This window comes from Penicillium subrubescens, assembly GCF_028828155.1.
Source record: "Penicillium subrubescens strain IBT 31985 chromosome Unknown utg000006l_segment0_segment0, whole genome shotgun sequence".
In the NCBI taxonomy this organism is placed as follows: Eukaryota; Fungi; Ascomycota; class Eurotiomycetes; order Eurotiales; family Aspergillaceae; genus Penicillium; species Penicillium subrubescens.
Window position 1 is genome coordinate 1,151,618 of NW_026643156.1, and position 23,521 is coordinate 1,175,138.

The 23,521-nt window shown below is 48.7% G+C and overlaps 6 protein-coding genes across 6 annotated transcripts; 3 read left to right on the forward strand and 3 right to left on the reverse strand.

Moving 5' to 3' along the window:
* Positions 1 to 760: 760 nt before the first annotated feature.
* On the reverse strand, positions 761 to 955 carry N7473_008958 (uncharacterized protein; the record flags this gene model as incomplete). The annotated part of the gene is made up of 1 exon (XM_057154897.1): positions 761 to 955. The coding sequence occupies one exon, from the start codon at positions 953 to 955 to the stop codon at positions 761 to 763; it is 195 nt and encodes a 64-aa protein (XP_057006027.1).
* Positions 956 to 2,048: 1,093 nt separating this feature from the next.
* Positions 2,049 to 4,115, reverse strand: N7473_008959 (Sugar transporter STL1; the record flags this gene model as incomplete). The annotated part of the gene is made up of 9 exons (XM_057154898.1): positions 2,049 to 2,320; positions 2,375 to 2,469; positions 2,529 to 2,617; positions 2,666 to 2,854; positions 2,912 to 3,350; positions 3,400 to 3,478; positions 3,529 to 3,815; positions 3,865 to 3,955; positions 4,016 to 4,115. The coding sequence occupies 9 exons, from the start codon at positions 4,113 to 4,115 to the stop codon at positions 2,049 to 2,051; spliced, it is 1,641 nt and encodes a 546-aa protein (XP_057006028.1).
* Positions 4,116 to 5,168: 1,053 nt separating this feature from the next.
* Positions 5,169 to 6,074, forward strand: N7473_008960 (alpha/beta fold hydrolase; the record flags this gene model as incomplete). Its single annotated transcript, XM_057154899.1, has 1 exon — positions 5,169 to 6,074. One exon carries the CDS (start codon positions 5,169 to 5,171, stop codon positions 6,072 to 6,074), a length of 906 nt encoding a protein of 301 aa, XP_057006029.1.
* A 1,408-nt stretch (positions 6,075 to 7,482) lies between these two features.
* Positions 7,483 to 15,944, reverse strand: N7473_008961 (uncharacterized protein; the record flags this gene model as incomplete). Its single annotated transcript, XM_057154900.1, is given in 16 exon segments — positions 7,483 to 7,875; positions 7,890 to 7,980; positions 7,997 to 8,202; positions 8,273 to 8,533; positions 8,600 to 9,077; positions 9,132 to 9,510; positions 9,635 to 9,995; positions 10,012 to 13,160; positions 13,205 to 14,114; positions 14,173 to 14,279; positions 14,333 to 14,456; positions 14,516 to 14,580; positions 14,639 to 14,869; positions 14,929 to 15,146; positions 15,225 to 15,274; positions 15,339 to 15,944. 16 exon segments carry the CDS (start codon positions 15,942 to 15,944, stop codon positions 7,483 to 7,485), a joined length of 7,629 nt encoding a protein of 2,542 aa, XP_057006030.1.
* A 1,110-nt stretch (positions 15,945 to 17,054) lies between these two features.
* Positions 17,055 to 18,297, forward strand: N7473_008962 (uncharacterized protein; the record flags this gene model as incomplete). The annotated part of the gene is made up of 3 exons (XM_057154901.1): positions 17,055 to 17,156; positions 17,232 to 18,185; positions 18,259 to 18,297. 3 exons carry the CDS (start codon positions 17,055 to 17,057, stop codon positions 18,295 to 18,297), a joined length of 1,095 nt encoding a protein of 364 aa, XP_057006031.1.
* Positions 18,298 to 20,883: 2,586 nt separating this feature from the next.
* On the forward strand, positions 20,884 to 23,517 carry N7473_008963 (uncharacterized protein; the record flags this gene model as incomplete). The annotated part of the gene is made up of 2 exons (XM_057154902.1): positions 20,884 to 21,459; positions 21,532 to 23,517. The coding sequence occupies 2 exons, from the start codon at positions 20,884 to 20,886 to the stop codon at positions 23,515 to 23,517; spliced, it is 2,562 nt and encodes an 853-aa protein (XP_057006032.1).
* Between the last annotated feature and the right edge of the window lie 4 nt (positions 23,518 to 23,521).

Below are 23,521 nucleotides of genomic sequence, written 5' to 3' on the forward strand. Positions count from 1 at the left end.
TTCCCCATCGGGCGCGGACCTGGTCCAGGAACGCGCATATTCAAAACCAGGCACGTTTCAGCCAAGCACGAAAGCGCCATGCTGCCATGTGACCCACGGGCTTTATTTCCTTTTCCCCGCATATCATCGTAGTGGTTCCCCCGCTGGAACGGGAGTTTTTCCTGCAATCTTCAGGCTGAAGACTACCTGCCCCGGAGAGCCGGGGGTTGTGCAGAATGCAAGCGCTAATTTCTCGGATGGGTTGGAGAATTTCCGGTGGGTAATTTGCAGTAATCTGTATATAGGGATAACTTAGGGAGGCTAATTAGATGAATGGAAAGGTTGTGTGTGGACGGTTGTTTGCGCTTGATTGGGATTATACACAGTACAGAAGGGGTTGCTTGGTTTTGGTCTGTGTTGTTAGGGCTGTGGATCGCGGTCTGGTATGGGGGTCGAACCCGGACACGGTTGTCCCTGACTTTCGAAGTTTGGGTGCTCCAACGTTTTGGTTTCAGGTACGATATGGTGAAGGGGGTTTGTTTCATTCGGTTCCACGTGTCATTGTGTCATTTGGGATGTGTATAATTTCAAGTCGAATCCTTCCAGCACTTCAACCGAAGACCAAAAGCCAAAAAGCAGAGACATCGTCAACCATATTTTTCCAAGTAATCATTTGGCTATGGCTTAGTACTGCAGTACTCCACTCTGTTTGTTGATCTACTGGTGGTCATTGGGCACATCTGACAATGTTAGAATGTTTAACTAGGTGCCTATTCCAGTATCATTTATATCGAATCTCCCTTCCCCAGCGCACGCCATCTGTCTGAACGACCGTAAATACATCCTCCCACTTTCGCCCACAATCCAGAAGGACCTCATCCTCCCCTTCCATCTGCACCCCAATCTGCTCGAGATACAATCGCACCTCCTGCATCATCTCCCGGGCATTTTCATATCCCCCGTTAAGCTCTTGCATTCTTGAGGGCATGTGTATGGCCTATTTCACTGATCAAGACAATACGATTTAATGACGTCATTTCCCTGGCTAGTCCCAGCTCCTTTTCGCTACACTACCCAGTTGTTGGTTGGCGAGGCCATTGCGCCTGAGGTCGGGCTGTGTCGGGGTGTAGCTATCGGCGGTTGATAGCCTTTGAAGCTCGACGATATTAAGATTATTTTTTCCCTTCGCGATTGCCGCCCCGATAAAGTCAGCTACATACAATTGAACGCTTGTGTCTGGCGGCCAGTTGCCAAACAGAACCCAAAAATTCAAAGATGAAGCGACCTCTGCACTCGCTTCTTTGAGAATTCCAAGTCAGCGTGGCTGTGCGAAAATGGGGTGCGTTGTTTGTGTACCATCCCTGGCATTGCCTTCAGGGCAAAGCACAGCGGCTCAATCCCCCACACGATTGACTCTCGAAGCATTTGGGTACTAACTGGGCGCTTGGGTCTAATTTACTAATTTACTTAGGTATACGCTTATGGGCCGTTCAATCTCTGTCTTTGTCTTCCTGACACTCACTAAAGTAGAGACCTGGATATAATAATGGAAGCTGTGTCTCAACACTAGCATTGCGTGGGCAAATAATATATACTAATCAAGACAGAGCAGAGCTAGTTTAGTTGTGGTCACAACTCACCGACCGTTAAGGTCAATTCGTCAATTCCGTTTGTGGATTCAAGGCTCAGTAATATTGGTCGTCTTTGATTCTTTAGCTGGGGAAATGCGGGCCGAGCGGTGCTTATATGCGTAGCACTATACTAAAATTAACCTTTGCGAGATAAAAGTCTCAATGTTGTAATAGGATTTAGAGTAGCGCTTAGGACTGAAGGCTCAGATATTTCAATGCGGTGGCGACTATACAGCACCGCGAAGATTCTCCCACGCTAACTAACATTGGACCATTCCTATGATGACCTAAGAAGATTCACCAACGTGTATTAATCAAATTAGACGACCTTTTTCTCCGAATTCAATCTCTCTCTGTATTAAAAATTACAAATAAACACATAGAAAAACTCCTAACATCTCACAAATCAATCCCTCCAACCCTCTACTTCTCCGAGTTCTATACCTTGGCCTCAGAGTACCCTGTCATTTCCTTTTCGCCAGTACTCAAAGTGTCGGCCCTGTCATCAATCTCCTTGGTTTCTGCATCGACACTATCAAACAGGCGACGTTCGGCGACAGCAATGTTACCACCAGCCTCGTTGAGCATCCTATCGTACTCGCGCTGGTTGGCCTTAACTAGGAGCGAAGGGGAAGCGAAGAGCAGGTTCATTTCTTCAAGAGAGCGGCCATTGGTCTCAGGGTAGATGAAATACACTGCAGGTATTGCAACTGACAGATCATCATTAATATGTGCTTAAGTAAGAATGGCGGCAAGGAACTCACTGATATTGAAACAGGCAAAAAGGATGAAAGTTCCGTATCCTATATTTGCCAACATGATGGGGATGAGCAAAGTTGTAAGGCCAGAGCCCACAGACCTGAGAATCGTCGTCAGTACACTGTATCGACCATTTCTGTATTTTATAGGATAACTTACCATCCAAATATTGCAAATGAATACCCTTGAGCCCGAACCTCTTGTGGCCAAATTTCTGTTGCATATAAAAAGCAGGGCACAATGATAAACTATGACTTGTTAGAAAATGGTCTGCACATTTACTAAGGGTGTCTTACCATGGTGAAGATCCATAAGAAGACGAACAACATGGAGGCAGAGGCGACACCGAGTTTCTCGGCTTTGGAGACATCGTCTGTGTCCTTGGAAACTTTGAGAAAAGCAGCGCACATCAAGAGAACAACTCCCTGGCACGAAAATCCCGTCAACATACTCTTGATTCGACCGATGCGATCGATGACAAGGGTCTATGATATGTTAGTACAAAATGCACTTTCCTTGGCATGTAGCTAAGGGTTACTCACAGCTGCCAGGGTTCCGAAAACACCACACAATGTGTTGCAGAAACCGGACATCCATGCAGATTTGGATGCAGTGAAACCAGCCTGGTGGAAGAGTTGCCCTGAGTAGGTAGTAATGGCCATAATCCCGCTCCACATCAACATCTGCTGCGTGAAGAAACTCATCCAGGCACGACGACCGAGGTGCAGACGACCGGAATAGCGGCCAAAGGCAATGTTCCAAATGCGGTTGCGCTTGTGTTGAGATGCCTCCACAACGGCCTCGAGCTGCTCAACCTCCGCCACAAGAGCAGGATCGTTGTGATGGAGATCGCCACGAACCTTTGCCAGAACTTCAACAGCCTCTTCCCGGCGATTGTTAGCAATGAGCCAACGCGGCGATTCTGGCAAGAACACCACAGTAGTGGCGATGAGGATGAGGGGTGCTGTCATGAAAGCCAATCTGTATGGTATTAACAATGGTCTTGCAAAAATTGGGGAGGATCACTCACGGGAATCTCCATTTGAAGGATTCATTTGAATTGTTTTGAACACCATAGTTGAGCCAGTAGGCAATGATGATACCGATATCTAGAACGATAAGCTACTGGAAAGTCCAGCTGGAAGGAGGAGACACTCACAGTTAGAGGTGAAGATCAGAGCGAAATTTGAGCCTCTGTTATGAGCCTTTGCAAGCTCCGAGATCCATGGCGGCACAATTGTGTTGATGAAACCAATTCCAATGCCAGCAATAACTCGAGCACATATGAACATGTTCGCGTTCTGGCTTGCAGCCATGAGAGATCCCCCGAGCATGCCGAAGAGAGCGCCGAGCCAGACGCCCTTCTTTCGACCGTATTTGTCACCGAACCATCCAGCAATGAAACATCCAAACATGGAGCCGAAATAGTAAACGGAAACAATTCCTCTAGAAAATGGTCAGATGGCAAGAAGTAAATTTGGTTCATATGACCCACCCTTGCTTGGTCGCGTTGGTGATCACCCCGCCTGAACCAATCTGAGCGACTCTAATGAAATCTGATGTACCACTGACACCACCCATGACACCTATCATGACGATCAGCTTGGTGATATGTAAGCATGTTGTGAATGAGCGTCAATACGCACCTTGGTTATAACCTTCGACAATCAAAGCCGTGGCGGTAAAAAGGTTGAGAATCAGGAGCAATAGCTTCCCAGGAAGACTCCGCCATACTTGGAAACCCATATTGGCTGTATACGATGCGGTTTTCTTTTCCGGCGTGTCCAGTTTACTTCAGAAATCGTGGGGTGTGGGGAGGTGGACCTAGAGTCGGTTTTTATAGAAAGTCGGCAGCTATGGGCGGCTTCGGAGATTACGCCACCTTAGACAAGTACGTAGAAAGGACCCTATGAATTTGAAAAATCTAGACCTTGTTTGCATTATGGGATTGGAATGAATAGCTGTTAAACGCTTAATCCAATAACGCTTGGGCAGTCAGCCACACTTCGCCTCCGCGAAGCTATCTGGGCGTCTAATTCCTGTCCCCCACATTTGAGTCAAACCGAGTCAAAGCTTAACTCCCACAACCGTTATGGGATTGGAATGAAGTGTGGTAGATTCGGAACAGGCCACGCTCGGTTTCCAAGTATTACGATTATTTGAAGAGTTCTGGCTCTAACAAACCCAGGGAAATCGGCAGAGTTGTTAAACGCTTAACCCAATAACTCTTGGGCAGTCAGCCACACTTCGCCTCCGCGAAGCTATCTGGGCGTCTAATTCCTGTCCCCCACATTTGAGTCAAACCGAGTCAAAGCTTAAACCCCACAACCATCTGGGGACAACCCGGCGCTGCCTTGGTACCAGGGAAAGCCTATATATGCAGACGCACTTGTGGGAGGGGGACAGATATGCTTGCGGCCTGTACAGACGCCCATCAAGGGCATACTCGTGAGTTATGCTGGCATAAGGAAACGGTTAAGTGGTTAATTGTAAAACGGTTAAGTGGCTAATCGGTAAGACTGTTGAGCATTGAACAGCCGCGCCACTGATCGCACTCTGCAAGCTTCCGGACATCTGACAGCCTGGGAGTGGAATCTAAACTGAACCCCACGTGTTAATTTAAAGTCCCTGCGGGGTGGACTGGGAGTGGTGTTCCGTGAGTACTATCGTACAAATATATTGGTTCCCTCCACCCTCCCCCTGGCCCCAAAAATATTCTTCCACAGTCTGATACTCTTCCGAATACAAACTCGAATCTACCATCAGAAAAAGCCAAGAAAAATCTTGAACCTGACCTCCATGGCCTTCAACAACCCTGTCAAGACGATGCATCGTCAAACACATCTTAATCGAGAGGACCCGGAAGTCAGGCTGTATTACCAAGAATGCCTACCCTCGCAGGAGAAGAAAGGAACGATCCTCCTAATCCACGGCTTTCCTCAGAGCTCTTATCAATTCCGCTTCGTTATCGAACCACTCGCTCAAGCTGGATATCACGTCATCGCGCCAGATTATAGAGGACATGGCTTCTCGTCCCATCCCTTGGGTGATACCGGCTACACCAAGAAAGAACTCGCGAGTGATATCTTCCAACTGCTCACTAAGCATATTGGAGTCACAGAGAAGGTGCACGTGGTTGGGCATGATATTGGCGGCACTATTGCCCACGCCTATGTCTCTCAATACCCAGACCATGTCGCCAGCGTGATCTGGGGGGAATGCCCTCTCCCGGGAACCACACTATTCGACAAAATCAAACACACGCAGACCCTCTGGCACTTTGATTTCCAAAGCCACAATCCCGAAATCTCGGTGGCGCTCGTGCAGGGCAGAGAGAGGATGTATCTGAAGCACTTCTACGATCGATTGACGCAGAATTCGGCAGTTTTCACTCCCGAGGTCTTGGACTTCTACACTATGCAATACCAGGTGCCCGATGCTTTGCGATGTGCCTTCCTTAGCTATCGCGCGTTTACCGAAGATGGAAAGCACAACCGGGAATGGCTGAAACAGAACGGGAAGGTGAAAGTGCGCGCTATGATTCTATCGGGCGATCATAGTTTCATTGCCTCTGAGGCGGAGGGCATGGCAAAGGAGATGTATGAGAACATCAAGGTTGGGACTGTGAAGGACAGTGGCCACTATCTCGCAGAAGAGAATCCTGAAAGCTTCGTGAAGGAGGTTTTGGCTTTCGTTGAGGCGTGAATATCGTTAGGTCGGCCACTACCTGTGGAGATTTCTATGACTTGACAGGCTTACCATCCGAAAGAAAGGAAGATACTTTTTATTCTCATTCTATTCAAGCGTGTTTGATTCTCTCCCCTTCGGAGGTCTCACGGCGAGAACGTCGGTTGCCGTACTGAGCCCCTTAAAAGCGCCGTCAGCTACGCTATACACTATCACCTAGAAAACAAAGCTCATTCGAGAATTAGATGTTCTCTGAACTAGTTCTTCGGTCTTTCATCCTTCGAATCAGCATCCAATCTTCTTTGTTTCGTATCTGTAGAGTCATAGGACTTTATTATTGTGGCGATTGTGGCGAATATGATGTTCTGGCGAGAATTAACGAGATCGGAAGAAATGGGAATAGCCTCAGACGTCGCCATTCACGGGTGTCTGGCTCAGGTGTCTGTTCGCTTGCTTTGAAACCTCACTTCGCTCGAATACGATCTGTTTTGAAATATTCGACGATGAAGGAGAAGCTGAAGCTGAAGCGGATACAAATGTAGGTGCACCCTCTACATCAATCGGGGCATCTCGATCCTTCCACTTGCCACGTGTGGCGATCCCGCAGAAGCGAAACTTGTCTGGGTACTCACCGCATTGCAATCCCTTGCTGATGCAGCGTTTACACATCGGCCGCCCCCGGTCACATCGGCGGGATTTCTGACGACATGTCAGACAGGCGGCTTCTAAGAAGAGGATATACTGTCAGGAAACCCGGTCAAGATAGAATGCGACTGTTACGGACCGGTAGAACGCATGTTAAGCTCTCACTCATAACATGTCTGGAAGTCACTCATTCTATTGATAGAAGTTCAAGTCATTCGATTTTTCAGATAATCCCGTGCTGTTTGTCGGTCTCGCTTCGTACAAAACCGGGGGACAACCCTGACAATCTCAGACTTGCGGTTCAAATGTTGACACCTGGGGCATCAATTGATTATGTAATCGAACCAGAATCACAAAAAATGGACAAAAACTAAATTATACAACTGCCTTGATTGGCATCGAGCATACCGAATTCTATCTAACCAACAAAAGAACAAAAACATACAACAGCCAGGATTCGCATGTGGTCACCCACCATACTACTAACTGGCCGGCGTGTGGCTTAAGTACGGCTGAGCGGACGGGAAGCCCTGTTCTCCACACCCTGTGGTCGTATGTGCTGAACAACTTTGAAAGGTGAAATATATACTAACAAAACACACATCGTAGTGGTATGGCAACCAATTCACGAACCCACACCCATGGATGACATGACACTACATAGTAGGGATGAGTCGGAAATAGATTGATATCCATATTCACGATAGACAGAGCGCAGGAAATTGTCATGATGGCTAGCTACAGTTCCAAGTTTTGCCCGGACAACACCGAGCTGAGGGCTTCATGGTGCTTTCATAGTCAGGAATGAATCACGGACATGCCCTTCGCCGCCTCCGTACTTCGAGTAGAGACGCTGCGCAACAGAACGCCCGAAGGCCTCTAGATTCGGCAAGTCGAGAATCTCCAGCACCGTAATCTCCACTCCCATCTTGTGTCGGCACCAGTTACGTAGCTCGATGGCCACAAGCGAGTCCACACCCATGATGGAGATGGACCGGGAGATGTCGATTTCCTCCTCTGAGATCTGCAGAAATCCGTACAGCGTCTTCCCCAGTTCTTTCGTGAGAAATATGGCACTGTTGGGTTCGTTGAGGATGGCCGGATTGGCTGCCGCGTCGGCGAGGAATTGACGCAGTCCTCCATCTGCTGAGCCGGAGTCTGTTGATTCTTCGACCTGTTCGATGTTACGGTAGATTGCTGTACGTCGATCACGTTTCCAAATGCATCTTTTTCGCGGCTCATGCTTAGCTTGAAGGTGAGGAGTAGTGTGTATCTCTGACTGAAGAGGTGCTTACCGGTTGTTTGGCGCTTGTGATGGTACAGTCATTCGAAGGCCGATGGCGATTTGGCTTTTATTGACGAAGCCATCCTCACAGGAGACTGGTGAGGAGGAGAGAATGGCCAGGTGCAGAGATTCAAGGAGATCGATTTCTCGCAGGACATGGATATTTGTCGCCTTGAACTGATCGAGGACCTTTTTATTTGCACTGACATAGCCAATCTAGAGTAGGATATCTGTGGTTAGCGGAAGGTTGGGAACTAAGAAGACTTATATACAACGGAGTGCTCACATCTTCGATTGGACCAATGTCCAGGACCGATGCTGGCAAGCCATTAGCATGGCGATATTGCACGAAAGCATCTAGGAAAGTGTTTGCTGAAGCGTAATTGGCTTGCCCACGTTGGCCCATTATACCAGAGAATGAACTGAACAGTACCATGAAGTCCAATGGACTCGACTTGGTCGCTTCGTGAAGATTCCAGGTTCCGTTGACTTTGGGCTTGATGGCGGCCCCCCAGTCACTGAGGCACATCTGGTCCAGTTTTTTGTCCTGGGCGTCACATACTTAGTCTCCTTCCACGGCGCTGGGAGTATGCAAGGTTAGGTTATCTCTTACCTTCAACACCATCGACATCTGAAGAATTCCTGCGACTGGGAATCGCGCACCCTGAATCGTGCGCTCGACGTCACCAAGAACGGAGACATCACCCGAGAATGCTTGAACAGAGCAGCCCTGGTCTTGAAGCTCCAGAAAGAACTGCCTGTCTTGAATGGATTGACCAGCAGAGCGCGACAAATAGACCAGGTTATTGGCACCGTTCTCAACTAGCCAGGTGGATACGGCACGACCGAGACCGCCCAGGCCGCCAACGAGTAGGTAAGAAGCATCTGGTCGCAAAGCCAGATTTTCCTGCCTCCCTAATGTGGACAAAGAATTTGAGTCCTCGGGCATAGTAATGACAATCTTGCCAATGTGAGACCCTTTCTGCATAAAGCGGAACGCCTCTTGGATTCTGTCAGCAGGAAAGTACGTCACTGGGGTGATAGGGCGAATGGATCCGGCGATGTAGTATTGAACACATTCCCCCAAGATGCTGCAGTGCTGTCAGTTAGAATGCAGAAGTTTGACGAGCTTGTAAGTCACTCACTCTTGGGCAATATCGGGTCTCTCGGCACAGATCTGGGCAAAGTCAACGCCGAAGAAGGCTCGGTTTGCTTCGAAGCTGTCCATGTTCAGCCTGCCACGGCCGATGAAATCACGCTTGCCAATCTCCACCATTGATCCGTATGCTGCAACGCACTTCCATGATGCGTGTAGTAGTTCGCCCGAAAGCGAGTTGATCACAAGGTCAACGCCGCGTCCGTTGGTGGCTTGAAGAACGTTGGGCAGAAAGGTCGCATTACGAGAGTTGAATATGTGACTTCGAGGGATGCCGTAAGTATCCACCAGGTATTGCGTCTTTTCTTCGGTTCCCACCGTTGCATAAATCTGAGGCAAGTCAGTTGATGTTGGCAAACGAGGTGGATCTGAAGTAGCACACTGTTGCACCTATCATCTGGCAGATTTGAATAGCAGCACTACCAATGCCGCCACACGCGGAGTGGATTAAGACATTCTGAATGAAATATTGTCAGTTTCTTGCTGAATGACCGAATCGGAACAGAAGAAAGGAGAAGCTTGCCTGTCCCTTACGCAGCCTGCCAAGGTGGATTATGGAACGAATCATCGTGCTGTAGACACAGGGCATTGTGGCAGCTTCCTCGAATGATAATTGGGGGGGGATTCTGGCGCAGAGTGACGATTTTGTAACCAGTGAGGTCGAATAAGATCCACCGGCAAATACCATGACTCTGTCCCCTACCGTAAGGTTCTGCACTTTGGGCCCAACTCGGCGAATGACACCAGCGCATTCGCAGCCGAGGCCACTGCCCTCGCTCGGGTGTCCGTCGACGATTCCCTGCGCGATAAGTACATCCTGCACGGGAATTAGATAATTTTCACCTATAGTGCGCTGGAGAGAAGCATACCTTGAAATTCATGCCCACAGCGCGGACCTCGACCTCAACCAGATCATCAACCAAGGCTTGTATGGGATGCTGCACCCATCTAAGGGTTCCAAGGAAGCCTCGCTTGGTAATTTCAAGTCTTTTGGGGAGTTGACTGTCAGATCTGGTGCGACGAAGCCCATCATTAACGGAGAACCAGCGGAACCGCCCAAGGTGAATCTTCCCGCTATCGAGAACCCACTCATAGTCGGTGTCATAGCCATCAGTCTTCGTACGACGCTGGAACTTCTTCAACACGTTTTTCACTGCCCCACTGGCTTCGCACTCTAGGGTGTCAAGCTCTAGGGTGGCCACGTCCACTGCGAGTTCGTTGCGAATGGTGCGCGTGAAGCCAAGCGACTGCGCCCATCTCGGGTCCTTGCAGTTTACTTGCACCGCTCTAGTCAGCCATAGGACACCGGATTCTGCATCTAAAGCGTGGAAAAATTGCACCAGATCGTTGAAACGCTGCTCAGATATCCTCTCAAGGAAAGGTTCCTGCAAGTCCAGCACAGAGACAATGTCCTGCCCTGGTTTCGGCGGATCCTTCAGTGTAGAATGCTCGACCATGTAGCCCGACCTTGTCAGTTTGTTCTCTATTTCGGCGACAAGGGGAAGCTGAGTGGAGCTATCGCAGAGTAGTGAGATAAGGTTTGGAGTTTGTGTCTCCTCAACTGGCTTGATACGTGAGACAATGAGAGCGTTGGCCTGATATGGAGCCTCATCATCATAGAAAATGGATGGCTCGCTAAATCCCACAGCTGCCAACTCTTGTGCCCATCTCTCAGGACTAACATACGGCTCCCAGGAGCGTCCATCAGCTTCACCCAGCCACCATCCGGATAGCGTGCCCATGATGTAGTTCAACCAGTTTGCAGTAGAGCACAATTCATCGAGGAACAAAAAGCCGTCGGAGCGAAGAAGTCTCTTCACATTGGTTAGCGTCTCACGAATGTTAGGTGTCGCATGAAGAACGTTGTTCGCAATTATAACGTCGTAGGAGGCAACCTCAAAGCCTTGGTCTGCTGGGTCCTGGGTAATATCTAACACGGAATACTCGATATTGGAGTAATTGGCAAAGCGATCATTTGCCTCAATGAAGAAGCCCGCGGAAATATCTGTGTACGAATACAAGCCATACATTCGTTCTCCGTGAGATGAAAGGCTGTCAAGAATTGTGGCTGTGGTACTTCCGGTGCCAGCGCCTATTTCCAAGATCCTTAGCCAAGGTTTTGCATGGCAGTGCGACTTGAAGAAATCCGCGTGGTGCCACCGGTCTCCCAAGTTATACAACTGGGTGAGGACATCGTCTGTGAGCAACAATTCCAAGGAATTGACTTTTCCTTCAAAGATGTCCTTCGCAGCATCGAAAATTCTTCGAATTGCGATGGCAGCAACTCTTGTTGGTGTCTGAAGAACTTGCTCTGTGAGACGTGTGATTTCAGCAAGTCGCTCATCAGATCTCAGGGCAACAAGAGTCTGCGGTTCTTCAACTAGCACATTGTCACCTCTTGTTGCGCGAATAGATTCTCGCTCCAACCAGGATTGGTATTTGATGAGATGTCTTTCCGATGGTTGAACGGATTTCAGCTCGTTGTAACTCTCAATCGTGCACAAGAGTGCTAGCTTCTCCACAGGGAGGTACCACTGGCGTTGACTTCCCGCATTCGCTGGTCGGATGAGGTCAACAGGGTTAAGGAAGTCAATATCTGGCTTCCAATAAATGTGACATGCCGCATGGGGATCTGAACCACGAAGGTCATCGCTGTCTTCTAGTGGATGCAACTGAAGCCCCTTGATCTCAAATACGACCTTTCCGTTTGATGTTCCAGCTCCATTACCTGTGATTAAGCCCCTAGGAGTTGTCGACGCCTCGACGGTTATGTTTATCCTGCTCTCAGGTCGTGCGATATAGAGGCTCTCAATCGCACTGGGCACCGAAAGCAATCTAAGCCGGCGTGGCTGACCATAGGTAGCAGCGGCGCTGAAAAGCTGAATGCACATATCAATGGTAGACGGGTGCATCGCGTAAAAGCCTTCATCGGCGTGCAGCTCATTTGACAATGAAGCATTCGCGACCATCTGATTCGTTCCTGTAGAGATCTCATCCAGTCCCTGGAATCTGGGCCCGTATTTGAGCCCAATGCTTCGCATGGTTTGATACCATTTTGCGGATGAGACATTTCTGGGCAGCGCTTGATGTCCTGGGGGTTTCAAGTCATACTCCGGACCGGGACGCACCTGGCCGAAACAGTGCTTGGTCCAGGAAGCACCATTGTAGGATGTGATAGAGAACTCGTACCAAACAGAGTCGAGGGAGTTGGTCAGACGAAGAGGCCTCAGCGAGGTTATAAGCTCAGTGTTTTGTGACTCGCTGATTACCATAGCCGAAGCAAGGGTTACCTCGCGGACTGTGAAGTCTTCAGCGCTAGTCAGCTGCCGAATGGCTTCACCAGCCATGGCAATATACCCTGCTCCAGGGAAAATTATGTCAGAGGAAACTTGATGGTCACGAATCCAGGAGCACTCCTCCATTCTGAGCAGGTTTCTCCACGTTGGCTCCAGGTCAGAGCCATCGCTGATTCGGCTTCCCAGAATTTCATGGTGGCAATACTTGCGAAAACGCCAATCTTTGGAAATACGGCTTTCGTCCCAGTATTCAAGTTCGTGGTGCCAAGGATATGGCCTCAAGTCTGTGAGAACCCTACCTGGGGCCATGCTTTTGAAGTCAATCGGTAATCCTCGGACATAGAGTTGCCCAACACATTGCAAAATGCTCAGAGTGGCGCTGGTGTTGCGAACTAATGCGGTATAGTAGTTCAAAGTCCGAGCGTCGCACGATTTGAGGATCTGGCGAAGCGGACCCTGAAGAGCAGCATGTGGACCAATTTCAAGGAAAATCTGATCTCCTGAGCTACCCTTCAGCAGAGTCATGACTGCTCTAGAGAACCGCACTGTTGACTCCAAATTTGCTCGCCAATAAGCAGGGCCCAATGATCCATTTGCATTAACCAGCTCTCCAGTGACGCTGGAGAAGAATTTGATCTCGGGTTTCTTTGCGTCAATCAAATCCTCGATTGCAGCCTGATATTCACGTCCGACCTCCGCCATGTGATCTGTGTCATAAAGCTCTTAGCAGAGTAACTTTCTGTATAAGGTGAGATCAGATACTCACGGGAATGATACGCCACCTCGACCTTCAAAACCCTGGTAAAAGTGCCCGGCAATTCATATTTGATCTGTTCAAGGACTTTCTCCACTGGTTCTACGTCGCCGGATATTGTGACACTGCTGGGGCTATTCTCGCAGGCCACAACCACGCCGTCGATCAAGAAGTGTTTGATGTCATCCTGTCCAAGCCCAACGGCTGCCATACCACCCCGCTTCGTCTGTAACTTCACACACAAGCCCCGATAAAATGCAGCAATGATTGCCTCCTCTTGAGTGATGGCATTTGCAGCATACGCAGCCGCAATCTCTCCACTGGAGTGACCAACAACGGCACTCGGAGTAATTCCCCAAGCTTTGAGAAGATTGATGATGACAATTTGCACAGCCGTACAAAGTGGCTGCGCGAATTCCGCCTTTCCAAACCGCATGGCCATCTTGTTGGCAAAATTCTCGTCATCAGTGGAAGGTTCCGTCGTGAGAAGCTCCTTTTCAATCAACCAAGACGGGCCATCTGGAAGTCGCTGGAGGGTACTATCGAGTTGTCTGATATCCTCTCGGACGGAGGGATACGCACGTAGTAGCTCCCTGCCCATTCCAACCCACTGGGCGCCTTGGCCAGTAAACACAAAGTTGATTGTCTGTTCGCAGCTTGGTTTTACTCCAGTGGGTCCCTCGGTGATTCTATCGCCGGTAATCAAGAATTTGCGAAATGGCAGATGCTCTCGGCGGGCACCGAGAGTGTACGCCAGGTCAGCCGTTGCGTCTGGATTCGTTTCAAGGAATTCCTTCGAGTTTGCAACCAGTTGCTCCAGTGAGTCGGTATGATTTGCCGAGAAGACGAGGAGCTCTTCTTTTTTCCGAGAAAGAACTGTTTGTGTTTGCAAGCCATGAGATGCAGCGGAATCGAGAATGACCTTGCTCGTGTTATCCAGAGATTTAACATTTGATTGGCAGTGAATTTGCCGGACTTACAGTCGCATTTGCACCACCTAAGCCGAAAGAATTGACGCAGACTCTCTCCGCGCAGCTTTTCGGCCAGGGGATAGCGTCCGTTGGAACTTTCAGCTTATCGAACGGGACTGGATGATTTATTTAGCAGTCGAGCCAACAGCTGGTCCGGAGGCAAACAAACTCTTAGGATTTGGTGTTCGGAAATAAATGTTCGGGGGAATGGTCTTGTGCTGCAAAGCAAGTACGCCCTTGATGACTCCTGTAATCCCAGATGCACCCTCAGAGTGGCCGACATTGGGTTTACACTGTGAAGTATCAGCCAGTTTGAAGAGCCACAAACAGCAAAATCCAGTTAGAGCCTTACCGATCCAACATACACTCCTCGCTCTCCAAAGACGTTGGCTACAGCTTGCGCTTCCAAGGGGTCGCCTATCGAGGAAGTTATTTCCGCTCAGTACTCAAGCGAGTAGCCCAAGGGAATTCCTACCAATTGACGTCCCTGTCCCATGACACTCCACGAATCCCATACCAGAGTAATCATTGAGGCCAGCCGCAGTATAAGCAGCCCGCATCAAGACTTCGTGGCTCTCGGAGCTTGGATGCGAGATTCCCGGTGTTCTGCCATCACAGTTGCTAGCCGTAGCTCGGATCACTGCTTGAATTGGATTCCCATCTCTGATCGCGTCGCAGAGTCGTTTGATGTAAACTGCGTTGATTGCTTTATACGAATCTTAGTGAGGATCTTCAGTTACACTGGAGAGGATTAGAACGCTGTACCTTCTCCTCTGGCATAGCCGTTTGCTCTTGCATCAAATGTCTTACAAGCTGCATCCGGTGACAGCACACCTTGCTCGGACATGGCGATTGTTATAGTTGGCGACATGATCAAGTTGGTACCAGCAACGATGGCACCATCACACTCGTTGTTTGCAATTGCTTTGCATGCCATATGCAGACAAATGAGCGACGAGGAACAGCCCGTCTTGATAGTTGCGCTTTTATCACCAGGTATTCAGCGTAAGATGCCTTTGTACGCCGCAAAACTTTTTTGGGAGAGGAGAAAGATAATTTACCTGGGTCCTTTCATATCGTATTCATAAGAGATGCGATTGGCTAATAGGAACTGTGAACAATGATTGCCTCAGCTGAGCACATCAACAAGAATATAGTCATCGAGGAAGACATACATCACCATATCCTGTAACCCGGTACATCCCCGCATCCTGACTATCCTTCAGGTGGATATCCTGCCAGTCCTCTCCGAAAACACCGACATAGCAACCAATGCGTTGGCCTCGCCATTGCGTCTCTCCAGCGTTCTCAAGCACTTCTCTACTCACTTCGAGAAGTAGCCTGGCCTGTGGATCAAGCTTTTCAGTCTCTGAACGAGTCATAGAGAAGAATGATGCGTCAAAATGCTTGATGTTATCCTGCAAGAAGTTTCCATACTGCGTACGAACTGTCCCTGGCTTTCCACTCTCGCTGTAGAACGCGTCCACATTATAACGGTCTTCTGGGACACGTATGCACCCGTTGCGCTTATCCATCAACAAGCTCCAGAAATCAGTGGCACTGTTAACGCCTCCTGGAAGGCGCATGGCCATGCCCACAATAGCAATCGGCTCGGGAGCTGCAATTTTGTCGGTCTTTTTCGGAGAGATATCTTGTCTGCTTGTGCCATCAACTGGGCTCACTTGATCTGTTTGATTGATACCATTAGGAATAGCATCATTAACGATGCCTCCGTAGCTGTCATTAGAGCTGTACGTCGCAACACCGTCGTTGATCGTCATGTCGGAATCACGGCCTCGAGAGATTTTGAGGTTGGATTTCCCCAGAAAACACGGAGATACTGACAACCGAATCGCGACCAATGTCTCAGGGGCCTCTGTAGGACTACTTCGTAGCCCTCGTACCTGCCGAATATGGAGTATGAGTTGACAAGAGAAACGGCACCGTGTTGGTTGCTGTTCGTGTTGAAAGGTGGAGGATGTATATAAAATTAAATTGAAAAATTGAAAAATACAAAAAAAACCTCTCTAAAGCAGTCAATTTTGATGTAGATTCGAAGGATTCTTGGCCAACTAGAGAGATAGGTATAATCAAAAATAAGGTGCCGCGGTATGTTCCAGTCCCTTGGACTTGTAAAACCTGACGGAGATTTAACAAAAGATCGCCGCACTGATATATCTAAAAAAGGGTGAACAGGGTGTCTGCCGCAGTTTCGAGCCAAGAGATTACTTACACACATCATGAGAAAAGCAGAAGAGATAGTTAATGAATGAAAGCAAGGCATACAAAGAACGTAGGGCGCACATAATAGACAATCCATGGATGACGGGTCCATAATCATAGAGTTTGCGAGTAGGCATCTGGTTCCTACGTTCCTCAATAATACATAAACCTGCATGTACTGTAGTTTGGAAAAAAAAATGCTCCTTGCTTAGAACTATGAGAAAACCTTAGTTCTATGTTGCACATTCCACACTTACCTTCATTCAATCCAAGAAACCCCTTGCCGACCGAGAAAATCTGGTTATTATAGCTCGAAGAGCCAATCAATACGCTTCAAAATAATTTCCCTAGAGCTCCCACTAAAGAGGATTGTGAGGCATGCGTGTTGAACAAGATAGGCCTACGTATAGTGATGCTGTATGGAAGAATAGCCATATACCCGTTGATTGGCCTCTTAGTGGGCTCCAGTGGCGTAGTCCACAGAAAGTTTATTTTGTGAATAAAGAAACAAATATGTGGAATGTGGTTATTTGCGTCTAGAATCATGGTAGAGTGTCAACCCACCAAGGACTGCCATAGTTCATATAGTCAACTACGGGAACAGCCTGTGAGGGGATGAGGAAGCCCATTTCTGACATTCTGCAACGTGACCAGTCCAGCTAGACATCATGAGAAGAAAACCCGAGTCGCTCGAGCTCGATAGCAACGAGGAGACCATGAATGCCTTCTACCTCACTACGGGTCAGCGCTTGACATTTACTGCGCTCATGGTCCTCAGCTTCATGGCAGCTTTGGGTGGCTCATCTACTTCAGTGGCACTGCCAGTAGCCTAATGTCGCTTACAGCGCTGGATGTTCTACATAAACTTTCTGATTGTTTGCTTCATGCCCCGAAGTTCTACGCTTGGTGCGTTCAGGACTCAATTCCACAAAATCGACTTCATTGGCATATTCCTTTTCGTCACCAGCGCTAGTTCTTTCCTGATCCCTCTCTCATGGGGTGGCATCATGTTTCCGTGGAACTCTTGGCACACTTTGGCGGCATTAATCCTCGGGATTATGGGGCTTGTCGCGTTTGGCGCATATGATTGTCTGTATTCAACCTTCCCCCTCATTCCACCAGTGATCTTCCGCAACAAATCCACAGCAACTTCATTGATTGGCTATTTTGCTATGGGATTTTTGCTTTGGTGTGAACTGTACTACCTCCCGCTTTACTTTGAGGCTGTAAAAGGATACAACTCAATCATTGCTGGCGTGGCCCTTTTCCCCGCCACATTAACCATTGCTCCGATAGCTATTCTTACCGGTTCTCTTATAACCGTTACTGGCAATTGCTATTGGACCATTTTGACAAGCTGGCCCTTTTGTACGCTTGGGCTGGGGCTACTCTGTCTTCTTCAGGTTGAAACAAGTACACCTGCTTGGATATTCCTGTGCATGGTATCTGGTCTCGGGTTCGGAACGGGAATGCCGGCAATAGCTGTCGCCGTGCAAGCCTCGGACCTTCCAGAACATGTTTCCATTGCCATCACCCTGTCAACGTTCTCCCGGAGCTTCGGGCAGGCGCTCGGTGTTGCAGTCGGCGGTGCCACTTTCGAAAATCGTGGTCGAACAATCTTGCTGCAGAACCCGCGTCTGGCCTCCGTCGCAGATCGATATAGCCGAGATGCATTTGACGTGCTGAATTTCCTGGGCCGGACGAACAAAGCTACTCGGTTTCAAATCAGATCGGCATATGTCCAAAGCCTGAGAGCAATATGGGCGATTGGTGTTGGGGTCTCAGGAATCACTCTCATCGTGAGTATGTTTGCAAAGAGACATAACATCGGATAGATCTTACGAAGCTCAAGCAGACAACTTTCGCGCCTAGGAAGAGGATACAACGAAAGGACAAAACTTCGAATCCTAGACTCTGTGAAAGGTGTGAAAGGTCCGCTATAGAAATACTACAAACAAAATTACACACGCCTTGTAAGTCTCGGTTAGTGCTCTGAGCCACTATTCTCCAAACACTCGAAAAATTGGCTGGCAATCATGTCAAAAAAGCAGAGACCAAAACATACAACAGCCAGGATTCGCATGTGGTCACCCACCATACTACTAACTGGCCGGCGTGTGGCTTAAGTACGGCTGAGCGGACGGGAAGCCCTGTTCTCCACACCCTGTGGTCGTATGTGCTTGAACGAGAGTTGAGACAAACTGCATTATCTATAATTATAAATCTAGTTCATAGAGCGCTGCTTTAGCATTGCACAACCGGGGGTGAGTAGGGCGAGTGCACAATTGACAGGGTGGAAAGCCAGGTGAGAGCGGGTGATTCTCACCCTCCGTCGCGCGACCACCGCGCTGACCCTCTCTCACCTAGGCTCAGATGCAAGGTTATTAGTTCGTCTCAGGCTAGCGGAAACTGGGGCATCTTGGCACTTGCATATACCGTCGAATTCCAACCCATAGGTTTGGTCAAATCAATGGCGAGGCTGACTTCAATATCGCCTTAGCCCAAAGCAGTGTGCTTGGTGTCCAGGCCACTAACAGGATGTGGACTTCAACGTGTTGTATTTCCTTGCCCCAGGAATCGCAGCTACGAAGCCCCTCAACAGCATGTACAGCGTGGCTAAAATCCGTGGGGCGACAAACCCACATAACGTGGCGACAACTTTGTCGCAAACTACGATTAGCTTGTTTTAGATCTAACACTACTCCGTGCTAGGTCGTGTGGCCTCTTGTCGATTTATATTTGAGGCTGGCACATGCGCAGAAAGTTGTGAGATACGCCAGCACCTATAAATGACTGCTAATAGCTTATCAATACCACATAACTCTTCCAGTCATATTCCTCTCCTAGCATAAATAAACAAGCTTTGAGACCATCTAGACAATCGTCTTAGTTCGGGCGAGGTAAGTCTAAACGATAGATTCTAGACTAGAGCAATAGCCAATTTGAGAATTATTTAGGAGACAAGCATTATGTCCAGACATATCTTCCAGGACTAAATCGGATATTCTTTCAACCTTGATGCAGGCCGCCCTGTAGTTTACCCAAGCCAAAAGAGGCACAGAAAGGAAATGAAACAAGACCAAGCCGGAATGTAGATAGATTGCTAGTAACAATGGACCTCATTACTCGCCCTCCCAAGTTTTCAGAAGCTGTTTCTGGAAGTTCTCCAGAGCATTGACTAAAAGGGAGCGATTTAACAAGGTAATTGTGGTTGATCGATCTTCTTTTTGGATAGTGAAAACTTTTCGAATTCGCGGCTTGTCATGTTCTTTCGCTGGAGGTTTGGTGAAATGATTATTGTGTAACGAAAACTTTTGGAGCTTCACCGTGCCTTCATCGCTAGTTGAATGTTCGCCGATGTAATCGATGCATCTGGCTCTCACCATGGGGGGGGGGGGGGATCGTTGCTGCTCAGTTTGAAGTGATCAGGTATTGCATCCTCTTTCGTCCCCGAAGCAGCTATGGTTGAAATGTTTTGACTCGAAATTGACAATAGTTGAGAAAATAACTTATCAAGTATTAGGCCAATGTTTTTCAATACTCACCTAACAGACCGATGTAAACTCGTAACTGCTAGTAGGCACTCTGGCGAATGAGAATCAGGCGGAACTAACTCAAACGGGATAAATTTGATTACCTGAGATCAAGAGAATGGCAGGCAGAGGGTACGTTAAATACATAGATGCAGATTGGTTCACAGTTGTTATGTGGATGGAACCAACTCCGTGTCTTGGAGGACGCTTGGGATACTTGGGAGTGATTTGTAAGTGTTAAAAGAGATAGAACACTCGGGGGGGAAACCAATAGGAGGCAGCTGCAAGTAACTCAGGCACGACATCACCCTATCAGTGGTGTCTCTACCAAGTACTTTGCTGACCCGATTACGGCGCTCGTTGGCAATATTACGAATAAGATGTCGATGGTTGGCATATCCGTGCCCTCCATGATGTGGGCCGCAATATCATGGAGGGCACGGATATGTGCTCCCCACAAGAATACGTGTCCCCACAAAGAGCCTCGGCGCTAGCTCAGCTCCCCCAGGGCTTATTGCGCTGGCGCTGAGAAACGGAGGGGTATGCTTTGGTGATGCCTTGAATGATTAGAGCTGTATTATATGGCACACTGGAGATAACACTAATCTAACAGATGAAGCCACGGGGACGACGGCAATTGCGGGGTCTTTTGTTTGGACGATGACGACTTATGTAGCCCCTCACATGCCAAGAGTGAGTCGACCTCGAGGCTCTAGTTCCCTGAGCGTTTGCATCGTGGGGCTTCTTCCTCCGGTTGTTCCCTTAGACTGTTTACGATCCACCACGCTTATCGTTCCCCTGGCATATCTTTTTTGGGGCGGAGAAAGACTCACCCTCCAGAACGCGCGAGCATGAGCAAGCACTGGTTAGCACTGCCTGCGAATCAGCATTAACCCTCCTGCTAGCCCCTCCTACCCAACACCGAGGCGGCGTCCCTGGACCCACTGCATCGAAGGACATCCAAATGAGCTCGAGAGATATCGCGGCTAGTCTTCGAAATGCAACGTACTACCCTGGAACGTCCCGCGCATTTATTCCCTCCGCGGCAATCCGGAAAATATGGGCTGGAGGTCGCCTGGAACAGTTCGCGATGGACCATGGCCTGGGACTCCAGCAGAGCGAGATCGATACCGCCAGAGTCGGACTGTTGCATATAATATCCATACTTATTGGCATATCTTGGTCGGACTGGTCAAGGTTCAAGGCGATTTTCTTTCCCGAAGACCTGGATGTTGCGCTTTATCGTCGAGATCGAAACGTCCTTTCGTTCACCATGGAGCAACTGGAGGACGAATGCTTTTTTGGAAGTGACAGCCCCTCGGCGCGTCTTTTCGCTACAGAAAGGTGGACATACTTTCCGATCTTGTTGAGTCGTGGCCAAGAAGAACCCTACAATGAGGACTATCGGCTCCCATTGGTTCGAGTGGAATCAGAAACTCCTAAAAGGGGCGGATTTGGGATTGTTACAAAAGAAAAGATTCCCGCCGGGCAGATTATTCTTAATCACCTCCCTGACCATAATACGGGTGTTCTTAACGATGTGGGTATTGCACATCCTCCATATAGGATGTCTTCTGGGGTGGAAAGTGCTAATATCGAATACCACACCTAGACGGAACTGATAGTTGCACGGAAGAAGTTTCACACAGGCCGCTCTTGGCGTGAACTTGTAAATCTGAAGATTTTTCGATCGAATCGGGTCATTCACCAACGAATCCTTTCCGAATTCGCAATCGTTACGGTCGGCAACGATTTGAATATCATCTCACCGTGGGCGGACATGGACCTGGAAGACTTCATGCAAGGGCGCTATAGAGAAATGGAAAAGAATCCTTCTCTGGTTGACTTCATCGCAGAAGCCAAGGAGCTGGCTGGTGCCATTCGCTTCATGCATTTTGGGCTTCAGCCTGAAAGCGAAGCAGATAACCTCTGGCAACAGGCGATGTGTCATTTGGATCTAAAGCCTAGGAATATCCTAGTATTCCGAAGCCCTGGGAAGCCTGCAACGGGGATTTGGAAAATCACAGACTTCGGTATATCTAGAATAGCGCCCCAATTTCCCTCAGTGATATTGGAGGGGTGGGCAAGTAACAGATATGATTCCGGATTTTGGGCCGAGACGTTGGATATTCCTCTTCCTGAATGCGGCTCATATCAGAGCCCAGATTCTGTGGTCCATCCCAAATGTGACGTTTGGTCTTTCGGGTGCATACTCGTTCGCCTATTTGCTCTGGGCTTTGATCCGGCAGGGTTGGAAACTCTTGATCGATCAAGACTTCGAGCGACGAATGGAGAAGGATTTTACAGTCATGATCGTTTCCAACGAAGAAGTCCTCCGATTCTTAATCCCCACGTGGAGTCCTGGATCAAAGATCTGCCTGTCAAGTATGCAGCCTCCTACGAGCCTGAATTCTTGACCGGAATACAGCAGCTTCTTGGGTCAATGCTTGCCATAAATATTAACGAACGACTGTCCGCACATGGTGTTTTTGCCAAGTTACATACACTCCAAAGTCGAGGACGTCGGTCCAGCATGAGTCCATCGACAACATATCCGAATGAGGATCTGAATCTCCCTGGTGGTAATGAATTATCCATTGGAGGTTCCGGAGATGGAACCAGTGGGCGATCCATGTATAGCCGCCGTCTGCGTTCTGAAGTTGGACCGAACGACAACACTCAAAGTTCGGTTCCGATTCCAGAAAGGATCCCCACAGGGCCCAGGCACCCTGGCCGGTTCTTGTCTGTCGGTGTCCTCGTTAGCACCATTAAGAATGGTACTCTCAAAGACGTTCTGAACTGTCTCCAAGCAGAAGTTGATTTAGAGGAGATCGACGATAACGAGAGACCTCTCATCCACGCGATTCAAAAAGGAAGCGCTCCTATTGTCGAAGCACTTTTAAAGAAGGACGCGAATCCGGAATTGCCTGCTTCAGATGGGCAGTCTCCACTGAACCTCGCCATTTGCAAAGGAAGCCTGACGATTGTCAAGCTCTTGCTCAAAGCCAAGGCTTCCGTCAACAGGTTGTCCAAGGACAACAGGACTCCTTTGATGGAGGCTGCCCGTGCAGGGCATGCCGGCATTATTTTGGAACTATTAGATTCCGGTGCAGAGTGTGAAGTCTTCATCGGCAGATGGAACTGCCTACATTGGGCCGTGTGCAATACGCACTGCGAGGCGGATGTGATCCAGACATTCAATGGCCGCATGGACTTTGATATGACTCCGCCTGGCTTAAGGGATTCGGACTCATTCGCAACACCCCTAATGCTACACGTGGTGAGGCTTTTCGATCATTACCGCGAGGACGAAAAGATGAGATGGACTAGAAAGTTTAATGCTCTTCGGAGAGGAGGGGCAGAATTGAACAGGAGGTACATTTTGAACCCCAACTGCCACTCAAGAACCCCCTTGGAGGTTGTCGTGGATGAAAATAAGGTGCTCCTTGCCAAGGCACTTGTTGATGCCGGGGCAAAGTTGCCGCACGATTACAAAAGGAGTAGCCTTTCGGCCGACATGAAGAGAATTGTGGACGAGGCAAGGGAATCACGACCAGAAAAAAATAAGGGGTTTTCTCTACGCGCTTGGCGGGGATGACCTT